The sequence below is a fragment of the Porites lutea genome, chromosome 6, assembly GCF_958299795.1.
Source record: "Porites lutea chromosome 6, jaPorLute2.1, whole genome shotgun sequence".
Lineage (NCBI taxonomy): Eukaryota > Metazoa > Cnidaria > Anthozoa > Scleractinia > Poritidae > Porites > Porites lutea.
In genome coordinates, this window is record NC_133206.1 from 31168668 (window position 1) to 31180123 (window position 11456).

At 39.6% G+C, this 11456-nt stretch overlaps 1 protein-coding gene across 1 annotated transcript in view; it reads left to right on the forward strand.

Moving 5' to 3' along the window:
- The window catches only part of LOC140941588 (nuclear pore complex protein Nup85-like), a 60438-nt gene that overhangs the window by 14643 nt on the left and 34339 nt on the right, over positions 1–11456 (forward strand). The window contains exons 6-18 of the mRNA XM_073390608.1: positions 308–354; positions 1227–1296; positions 1394–1509; positions 2356–2442; positions 3133–3180; positions 3802–3924; positions 4132–4169; positions 4585–4678; positions 5131–5234; positions 6394–6477; positions 7202–7273; positions 7716–7766; positions 8576–8676. Of these exons, the coding sequence (XP_073246709.1) occupies positions 308–354; positions 1227–1296; positions 1394–1509; positions 2356–2442; positions 3133–3180; positions 3802–3924; positions 4132–4169; positions 4585–4678; positions 5131–5234; positions 6394–6477; positions 7202–7273; positions 7716–7766; positions 8576–8676 (1035 nt within the window). The remainder of the gene's footprint in view (positions 1–307; positions 355–1226; positions 1297–1393; positions 1510–2355; positions 2443–3132; positions 3181–3801; positions 3925–4131; positions 4170–4584; positions 4679–5130; positions 5235–6393; positions 6478–7201; positions 7274–7715; positions 7767–8575; positions 8677–11456) is intronic.

Below are 11456 nucleotides of genomic sequence, written 5' to 3' on the forward strand. Positions count from 1 at the left end.
AATATACAAAGAACTTTAGTGAAAACATGGAACTACACATGTTGTAACTTAGACATTGCATGCTATAAATTATCTTCCATAAATTATAAGCAGATGTGCCTGGACCTCTTCTCAGAAAAGGCGCCCTGTGATTCGATTAATCTTGTAAATGACCACCTCCCGTAAGCAACCACTCAATCTTTGCATTTTCGGTGGACGCTTACGGGAGGTTCCACTGTACTAAGCTTATAATTTTTTTTACCTCTGTTAATTACCCTGTTTAACAGATATAAACACTATGTATTGAATTTTTTTGACCCACTTGCAGTGGACTCTAGACTTTCATTGAGCAGTCCTCAGTCAAGTATTGCACAGGTGGGTATTGTGGAGGAAAATTGAAGAAATCTAGTATTGTGACTGTAATTTACCACTTTAAAGTACATGTGTATTATATTTTGTAAATAAGAGTATACAATGTGTTGGGAGTCAGGGTCCACCATTACCATCCAACTGTGCAACTAGTTAGCCTGCGAGCAAGCTCTCTGGGGCCCTCTGACAGTGGGGTGGGAAAAGAAAGGAGAGCTTGTAACTACGTCTCTGGAATTTGAATATCTGCATCGAAAAAGTCAATACGAAATGCTGATTGGCGGAGATGACATTAGAAATGATGTCATTACCCTTGGCAAGTGTTTTTCAATGTTTGTTTACATTTGCGCACATTTCCACTTCACACTGACTGGCAGAAATCTGACAGCTCAGTAGATAAGGAGCCACAGGGAAGTTGGAGGTGGAATTCAAATTCCAGAGACATAGTTTCAAGCTCTCCTTCCTTTTCGCGCCCCACTACCAGAGCGCCCCGGAGAGCTTGCTCACAGCTAGCAACTAGTTGACCCCATTACCTGGCAAAGAGCAGTTATGTGTGGTTCCAAAAATTATCCATACCTCCCCCGCAGAAGGGATTTTTTCTTAGGACCCCCCACCCCTCTGGAAATTCCAGTCAAGCTTAAATTTTTGGGCCTTTGAGAACCCCCCACCCCCAAGGAATTTCCAATCCCTTCCGTGGGGGGAAGTATGGATATTTTCTGGGACTACACAATGTGGATCTTTAAGGGCACTTATGGATCACTGATTGTGAAACATCTGTGGCTGTTATTCACTTCCACTTCCCTTCCATGTTGGATGCATGTCTAATTTGTTTTTACCACTAGTCTAGATGTCTAGCTGCTTTTCTATTTTATAATTTGCAGAAGCATCTGTTGACACTTATTGAAACTGTCTGGCACCTGTGTGAAATACTGTTCATTGAAACTTTGCCAGGTAAGACATGTGATACAATGATAGTTATGCAAACTTGTAAAGTGCTTCAAAATCACAACCATCACACTCAACAATTTATCTTTATTTCTTGGAACAGGTGGAGCTGTTCTTCATCATCTGCTAGAATGGGTCCAAAATGGACATGCTGACAAGTATGTCAAAGATGTGCTACAGCATTCACAGCCACATGATAGCCCTTCATACTGGCCTGCCGTAAGTGTTCTCTCCACCTGGCCATGGTAGTTCAAAAGTTGAATATTGTTGTCCACTGGCAAATCACTGTCCAGTGATATAAGTATAGGGAAAACCAATACAATATATTATCTACTGGATAGAGATTTGTTCAGTCATTAACACTATCCACCTTTGAGCAACTGGGGCGGCCTGGTCATATTTTTAATATGTAGTATACACGTATTTCTCTCCTCCTACAACACTTTTTGTGGTTGCTGTTTATTGGGGATGAGCATTGCATGACAAGACAAAAATAGGGAATGTAAGCAAAGGCATTTTTGAGTGACGCCGTCAATCAGAAGTGGACTTTTTACATTCCTGAGCAGTGGTTTTGCCCAAATTTTCAGTTAAATCGTCTCTACAAGTGTAAAGAAAGTAAGCAATACAAATTGCATAGCGTCAAGGCATATTAAAAGGAAAAAGTCTTCACTTCCAGTTGACATACGTCTCTCAAAAACATCTTTGCTTAAGCTCCCTAATGGCTGCAAGGGACACCACTTGTACAGGAGCTTATAGCCATTACAGTGCCATTAAGTTGTTAGAAGGTTTAGGAAATCAGTTCACAGTAAGTCTGCTATGTGAATAACAACAGAATCTTTACCTTAACAATATTGGTAAACTTGCTTTGCAAAGGTGCTTTGACAAATTCACTTGGTTCTCAAGAGGTGACAATCCTTTTTTATTCTTTCGTTTTTGTGATTCTTTTTTGCATCACTAAGCCTGCATTTCTTCATTCCGTGAAGCCTACAGAGATGCATGAGAACTTAGACAAAAACAAAACAAAATTTGTTTATCATTATTCAGTTTGTATTTTCATTCCTACAGATCTACTCTTTGGTTCTTCAAGGGCGGATAAATGATGTGCGTGAACTTCTTGCCCAGCATCCAGAAAAGCAGCCAGGAAAATATGATGTGAGAATTTCTTTGGGTTTTTATTATTTTGGCCTTCAACTCCATCGAGCAGGGCTGTCACTAAAAAGTGCCAGGGGCCAGGGATTTCCACTGGCTACAATAAGCATAACCCCTGGCTACATTCTTAGGAAACTAGAGAAAAGTAAAGTTGAACCTCTATTAAGCGGCCACCCTCGAGGTACCAGCAAATGGCAGCTTAATGGAGGTTGGCCGCTCAGTAGAGGTTCGTCAGAAATTAGCATAATCTTTAGCAGAAACATCACTTTATTTTGAAACAAATGCATGACGGGAGAAGCATTACTGGTCCACAGTTCATCGTCAACTTTCATCTCAGACTGTATTTTTCTTATCAAATTCTTGAAATGAGGCTCATTTAAGTGTATCGAGCACTTGATGGCTGCTTAATTGAGGTGGCAACAACAGGAGAACTCTTGTTGGGACGGACAAAAAGGGGCCGCGGACACTCAATAGAGGTTTAATTTCCCATTCTTTTCTACAATTATTTCGGGACTTTGATTACTGGCCGGTTAACAGAGGTTCAACTGTAGAACCAAAAGAACTTCCTAGCTGTTTAATTACCTGCCTACTAATTGCATTATACCCAACAACTTGAAATCTTAGTGACAACTGTGCTTGAAGTGCTCTAAATTTAAGTTAAGATTAATTAAAAGCTTTTTCTTAATATTGCAGGAGTTTGAAAGCATCGATGAACTTCTTCGAAAAATGCCAATGTACCAGGTTGGTTCAATAGGAAATGATTATTTGCACTTAAGGAAGATATAAGCAAAATGTGTGTCTACAGTTCTTAAAAAGTGCGAGTAATAACTAAAAGATTATTGCTAAAGAACAGGTCATCCAATGAAGGTGCTCCTAAATCGCATAATGATGGCCCTTAGGGGGCACTAGGTGTCTTGTAATTTGCGATCCTGAGGATTATATAGAAACTAGGCAGTGAAGAAACATGCATTTTCATTGTTGTGGTGAATTTGCTGCAAATTGTAATTTGTTGTTTGTTTACCCACAGAGCACTTAGGAATTCATAAGAACTCGTTGAAAACATGTCTGTACGTTCGAGATTGAATTGTTGGAAATGTTGGATTTTAACGAGAGGTAAAAACCGGAGTGCCCGGAGAAAAACCTCCCGGAGCAAGGGGGAGAACCAACAACAAACTCAACCAAGACATGGTGTCGACGCCAGGATATGAACCCTGGCCACATTGGTGGGAGGCGAGTGCTCTCACCACTACGCCACTCTTGCTCACCAAATGAGAACAATCAAGAGGAAGAATAATCATTACAGCAAAAACTGCATTCAGTCACTTAGCATTCTGGTAAAATCTTTATTTATTAAATTTACAGTTATACATGGGCCAGACCTTACAAGAATTTAGTATGAAGTGGAGCCATTGGCAACAGGAGTGCAGGCATCGCCTGGAAAGTGAAACCTATGCAGCAAATCCTCATTTACACACCCTTTGTCAGGTGAAGAACAAAATGATTTCAAGACTACCGTTTGCAAATTCAAATTGTTGATGCTTATATTAGTACTGCCTATATTGATCATGTATGAAATATTTTATATATTTTGCTACTTAAAATCTATTTGGTGAGAAAAATTGCTTTTTTTAATTATGTCTCCGGAGAATGCAAGTTACACTGACCCTGGAAATCCTCCCTTGTTTTGTCCAGATACTTTGTGGCGAGGAAGAAGTATTTGATGAAATGATGTAAGTTACCACTACTAAGTTTTCAGTCAATTGAGACACAAAATATTCACCAATTATTCGCTGCCAATGTAACATTTAGTTTCAGTTTTACTAATTAATCCTTCCTAATGAATGAAATGAATGATAGACTGTATTATTTAATTAATCGCGACTGTGAGTGTGGACTCTTTTCTGTAGGGTTTCAATCACGTGCTAGAAGTCTGAATCAGCTAAACTAAATAAGTCGCCCCTCTCTATTACCCCCCCCCTTCAAACATGCTTGAAATAAGTAAGCCCCCCCCCCCCCCCCCCAGGGGCTTTCTAGAGGATTTTTCGTACTTAAGTCAAGTGTCACTTACGGATTTCTTGGACATGGTCTTGCAGTTAATTAGCAGTCTTGCAATAAATTATCAGTACTTATTTTTTCTCTTTACAGCAAGTATTGTAAGACATGGTACCAGCTACTCGTGGCTAAATTACTATACTGTAATCCTGCTGTCAAATCTTTTGACTTACAGTATCATACACAGGTATGCAACTGCTATTGGTTAAATGACTGAGAGGGTGTGTCTGTTCTAGGAATTAGTGAGTGAATGAATGAACGAACAAACGAACGAACGAATAGATGAATGAAAGAACGAACGAACGACAGACGAATAAATGAACGAACGAACGAACTAACGAATGGATGAATGAATGAACAAGCAAACGATCCAACGAACCAACGAATGAACGAACAAATAGGTGAACGAACAAAGAGCTCGAATGTAAACAAATATTGAAAAACACGTGCCAAGGGTAATGACGTCATTACTAATGTCATCTCCGCCAATCAGCATTTCGCATCGACTGTTTCGATGCAGATACTCAAGTACCAGAGAGGTAGTTGCAAGCTCTCCTTCCTTTTCCCGCCCCGCCGCCAGAGTGCTCCGGAGAGCTTGCTTGAGCTGACTGGTCTGGTCCTATTTTATTACTTTTTCAGGCTTGCATTAGTCAATTTGGAGGAAGTTCGAACGTGCACAGTTTTGACAGAATTCTGTTCTCGGCATTTGAATTTGATGTTCATGCCGTTATTAAGGAAAGCAGGTACACTATTTCTCTATTTATTAGGGCCATTTATACGAGGAAAAATAAGACGCGTCTTAAATAAGACACGAACTTTCCGTATAAACAGCACATTTCGTCAAAAATAAGACGCGACCAAGCTAAGACGCGTCTTATTTCAGAACAGCCCTTAACTCCTGTTCTTAGATAAGACGCGTCTTAGCTAAGACAAGAAAACCTTCGTTTAAATGACCTTCGTGTCTTACATAAGACGCGAACGCATAGTACGCATGCGTTAAATTTTGGCGGGAAAATTATCGCTTGCCCCGCGGTGGACTGGCAGGCTACTGGCGGGGAAAAATTGTTTACAAATTACAACGCGTTTTCGTTTCCTTGTCTATTCCGCTTTATTTTTTTCTTCGCTCAAATACAATGAGCACGCCGTTAAACGTAAAAAGAAACACTTCGTCCATCGCGGGGGAAAAGTATTTTTTGTTATTATGTAAGGAGAAGGCGATAACAGACCTCCTGGACAAATGCGTGACATCTGCTGGTGTAAGTAGACCCTTTTAACTTTAAACTATCACAATTTATATTTACTAATCAAATTGCTATCTTCGTATTATAAACTTACACTTTAAAAGTAAGTTTAAGTATACAGAAGACTTAGATAAGACATGCTCGAATAACTGGTCCAGTTGGCGTCTTATTTAAGACGGGTCTTATACAAGACGCGCCTTACTTTTCCTCGTATAAATGGCCCTATTGTCTCTTGTGCTACCTAACTAGGATTGCTCTTGGACAAAGCACTTAATCAAAGCCAAATCAACTTTAAAACTGAGAGCAGTCTCGTACTTTTCTTTAAAGTTTTTGGGTTAGTATCAGACAGGCGAGGGGCTAGCGGAGAAGCTGCTACCCAGGGGTGTTTCACACTTCCAGTCACACAAATGCTCACTTTCTAATCTCACACGTTTTGCTAATGGACTAAGAAGGAAAGAAGGGGGGATAGGGGCCGCTCTAATCTATTCTATTGTCGGGCTGTTTCAGTGCTCTAACACAGTAGTTGCAAGCAAAGGTCAATAATTATTGCTGAGTTGCCTTCCATTCCAAAATGTCTTTCAGCCTATCATCTAGCAATATAAAAACCCTGTTATCATTCATCACCCTTAAACATTTAACACCTTGTTTTGTTGATATATAGTGACACACTTGGTAACTGGTGGTTTGTAGCCCATCTGACTGACTTGCTTCATCATTGTGGACAGCTAGATTCACACCACATGAGGTAAAAAGACTTAAGTCATACAGTTATTGCTATTGAGTCTGTATTGTCACTGTATGACCCGCAATCTAGTGAGCAGTATTTTGCTGTAAATATGCTGTTTATTTTGCTGAGCAAAGTGATTCGAACTCTTAAGTCCGTGCATGAAGTCCTAAATCAGCGGCGAATCCAGACCTTTACTTAAGGGGGGCCCGGTCCTCCATACCCTGAGATAAGAGGGGCAGGGCTCCCCCCGGGCCTCTCCCCTGGATCTGGCACTGTAAATCATGCTTAAAAGTTATCCGGACCTGATTTAGCCCTGCATTTGGATGTTTGCTTAGGAAGGTCTCTGGCCAATGACAAAAAAGCTACTGAACAGTACCTTCCTATGTTTCCGTTTCTCTATGATATGGTTCTGACATTTGAATCCGTGATCGAAATTGAAGTGTGTGACTATTCAAATGAACCCACTAATCAGTACTTTTGTGTGGTGCTGTTTATTATGCTGCACGAAGTAATTTTAACTGTCGAGACGGCGGGCGAGAAAACCAAAACACAACAAGAAAAGAAAAAAGCAAATGAACAATCTCAAAAGTTGCAGGCTTAGCGGCGCATGCAATATTAGGAGAAGAGTTTACAGCCTGCGAAGCAAGCGCCGGTTTCGCGCTCTCTATAAAAACTAACCAAAGAAACTAACCGGCGCCACGCAAGGCTAAAGAGTTTACATAATTATTATTTCTTTTTTCAGTCATAGCAGTACATGTAGCTTGAGAGAATTTCTGTTATTGGAATACGCTGCAAGTCTTATGTCAAATCACAGGTGAGAGTTGCTCCTAATGGCAGTAGCTGACGTGACACTCACTTTCCTTCTCTCGTAATATTTAATGGCCGTATATAAGCTTCTTTGCCACGAAAGTCAACAACGATTACCTTACAAATTTCTACTGGATAAATGCTCACTCGTAAATATTTGGTTGAGGATATTCTTTTGACCCCCAAAATTCCAAATGTGACAACCACTTTCTTTCTCCATAATATTCAATGTATGCATAACTTTTTTACTGCGAAATTCGTCAACAACTTTTACCATACCAGCCTCTACTAGAGAATTGCTCGCTTGTAAATTAGTAAAAATTCCAGTTTTGCGAATTTGTGAGTTTGCGTGTGCATTTTTCGAGCCCTTTAGAAAGCCTCTTGGTTTTCTTCACTAGCATTTGTTCGAACTCTAAAAGTTGCTAAATCCTGCTATACTTATTTCACAGTCTCTGGCGTGTTGCTGTCGACTATCTCCTTCAGTGTCCAGTTTATGGAAGGTACGCTTGTTGAAGAACAGTATTTTCTTTTTAAAACGTAGTTAAAGCATTCCGGGTTAGTTTCTAGAGAAACTGTGGTATTGGGAAGTGATTTAGTGCAAGACTAAGACAAAAATCTAAATGGACTCTTAATGAATTGGATTCGGCTCCTTGTAGGGATTCGTTGCTGACGTTTCGAGCGTTAGAGATTAGCGGAAGTGAGGCCTTTACCCTGTTAATATGCCTTAACGGTACCACATTTACCATTACTAATTTGATAGCTTTTATTAATTTTTCACAAGTACATAGTGAATACAAAACACAAATACTGCAAAATGTTAACAAATTAAAAACAGTACAAAAACACAAAGTATCCAAAAAAATTTCGATGTACGCTATTTAGATTACATCCACAAAAAGAGGAAAAGGTGAAATGGCCTATTGACTCTTGGAGTTGAAGGGTAACAGATGTTCTGTACAAAATTATTAACAATTATTGGACGAGGTTGAGCAAAATATCGTGATAGTTTGCGATAACCGAGTTCGACAATTGTTTTATCATTCGCTCACTGAGTTTGTTTTTCAGTGGATTGGAAGCGATCTGCCATTTTCACGCAAGAGCGACCGTATGAAGGAGAATTGCTTCATTTGCGCGTGAGCAGAATATTATTTGCAGCCAAACACAGTTGGACGTCTTTGCGCATGAGTAGACCATTATTTGTAGGCAGTTATTTGCAGGTCACGTGGCGGGCTCTCGGCTAATAAAAAGGAAGAAAAATTTGCATTGAATGATAACTTCAGTTACTGAATTCGAGAATTTTCTTCCTCAGAGCACACCTCGAAGAATACATAGAACACCTCCCCCTGGAGACGGATAAGAAGGCAATGAAGGTGCTGCGGCTTTGCGAGGACTTAGAAATGCTGGCGCAAGGTAGAGAAATGAAATACTATCAACTCTCTCTGAACAGAAATTGTTCCGTGCTTTGTTACTTTTTTTCCTCTCCCTATTCGCCATTTACTTATCACTCATACTACGCCTTGTTTTCCCCCACTGAAAATGTTGCTTGAGCATTGTCTTCAATTTCTCTTGATACGATTGTGAAATTTTGGAGCGCAAGCAAGGTGTATTAAGGGAGATGGTCGAGTAGAGATTGTTTATTTCGAGCCAGGGCGATTTTCCTTATGACCTGGAAATGAAAACGCGCGAACAAAACAGAAACAACAAACGAACGGAAATAGAGCGATTTGATTGGTTATCGAACGGATACAAACGCGCATGGCTTTTGGTTGGTGAAACGAACGCTCAAGAAATCGATACTTCGCTTTGACGTCATACTGCAACACGATTGGCGAATCGAACAATGCCTTCTCCATATCAGGGCTTTCTTTGGCGGGAAAACGAAGAGTCCATGTTTTGATCTTTTCATCCACTGTCTGATAAAAGAAATAACGAACACTTCACAAAACCGTTTTTCAAGGTCATGCGAAAATCGCTGTGGGACTATTTTGGGGGACGACAATGTACAACCTTGTAATAGCCAATTTAAAAATCGACAGCACATGTATTTGGGGATGGAATTAACTCTAGCAATAAGAACCACATGACCAGTGTTGTCTCAAATGTGATCACGATACATTACAAGGCCAATTACGGTTGAAGTCAGAACGTATCCTTGGGGATAAAAATAATTTTTTGAAAAACAGCAATAAGGCCAGCAAGACCGAGGTTAAAGTAGGGATTCATTTTATACTGGGGATAAAAGTAATTTAGAGTAACGTTTACTGCAAAATTGTGCTTGAGAACGTGTTAAAACAAAATAGCCGGTCAGCAACAACGTGACCGCTCTTAATACAGGACATTTAGAATCACGTTTAGTGCAAAATTGTGCCTGAGAACGTGTTAACACAAAATGGCCAGTCAGCAACAACGTGACTGCTTCGACTACAGTAGATTTAGAATCACGGTTACTTCAAAATTGTGCTTGAGAACGTGTTAAAACAAAATAGCTTGGGCAACAACGTGACCGCTCCGACTACAGTAGATTTAGAATCACATTAACTGCAAAATTGTGCCCACGAACGTTCGAGAACAAGAATGGCGGTCAGCGGTCAGCAACAACGTGACCGCTCTGAACCACAAGACCATTGTTGCCTAAATGTGATCGCGTAATAATCTGGGAGGAGAGTAAAAAATGCATTTTGTGAAAGTCCCTACATACTGAGAACAACAAGGCCAATTACGGTTGTAGTCAGAACGTATCCTTAGGGATAAAAAAAAAACATTTTGAAAAACAGCAATAAGGCCAGCAAGACCAAGGTTAAAGTGGGGATTCATTTTATACTGGGGATAAAACGCGGTGAAAAGCACCAATGGGAACATCAAAACCAATCAAAGTTGAAGTAACAAACATTGAAAACCAACAAGATCAAAGCGGCCGATTCATTTAAAATGAAGTTTTTTGGGGGATGAATCTGATGACGACAGAACAGTGAAAAACAAGGAGAACAAACAGACCGACTCATTAACAATGATGACGACTTAATCTTAGGGATAATTTGTAAAAAGAATAGTGAAAACAAGCAAGACTGTTCCGTAATTATGTACAAGTATGGTAATGAAATTAATGAAACGAAAAATAGTAAAAAAGCACCAGTAAAACCTGAAAAATGGTAGTGAAAATGAATTGGCCGTTGAAAAACATGAGCGAAGACACCATTGATCAAACATCACTGAGGATACAAACAGTAAAATAATGTTACAGCAAAGTTGGAAAATAAGCTTATTTTAATTAGGGGAAATGAGGGTGCAAAAATACCTTTAACTGCTTTGGGATATCAGTGCCCTACCCCTCGCGATCGGTTTAATTTTCAGTTTAAATGCGTGTACAAATCAGTAATTTAGACCAATGACCATTGACTCCTTAAAAAAATTCTATTGTTGCACCAATGACGTCCTGACATTCAAACTACGGAAGAGGCTTGATTTTGTAATGCTTCAAATGAGCCTTCTCGATATACAAGTCACCTCTTCAAGAAAAAGCTGTTTTAAATTGGTCCCAAACCAAAACGAGTTCGTTGCAGTGTGTTATCCATCCGTTTCGTAAACTTTGAAGAAGGTCGAGATTGAAAATACATGTATGCCGATGTCGTTCTCTCTTTCCGGAGCATTTGCAGGAAACAATGAGTAAGCTGCCCCTAGAACAGCGTTTATATCTGGACATTTTCAAACCTCTGGACTTTTACTAACTTCTGTTTGAGTACTTTAAGGAAAAAGATCGCGCGCAAAACTCCTGCGACAGTGAAGATAAACATTGAATGTTGAACAGTTAAAAAAGTTGTGCGATATTACAAAAAGGAACACTAAACCTCTATAATGAGAAGTTTGCCAAAGAGAGAGACTGTGTAAGTTAACACGGTTCACGATTTGTATGACTGTTTTCTTTGTACCCAAATTCTTAAGTACACTGAAATTGAAGACTGTGCTCCTCAGATGTGTTATTTATTGCTCTTCTTCTTGTATACTTGTACTTTTTTTCAGTACAACGATGAAATTGTATTCGTCAGATATTGTAAGGTGTTAGAACAGCTTTGTGTGGTTATCTGTCCCTTGTGGCCTACCTTAATTTTTCATCCGTTTGTGTCAGCTAGTCGCATATGCTGTACTTTCTTATTTCTGTTAAAGCAAAGAGCATTGCTTCAAATATTGCACTG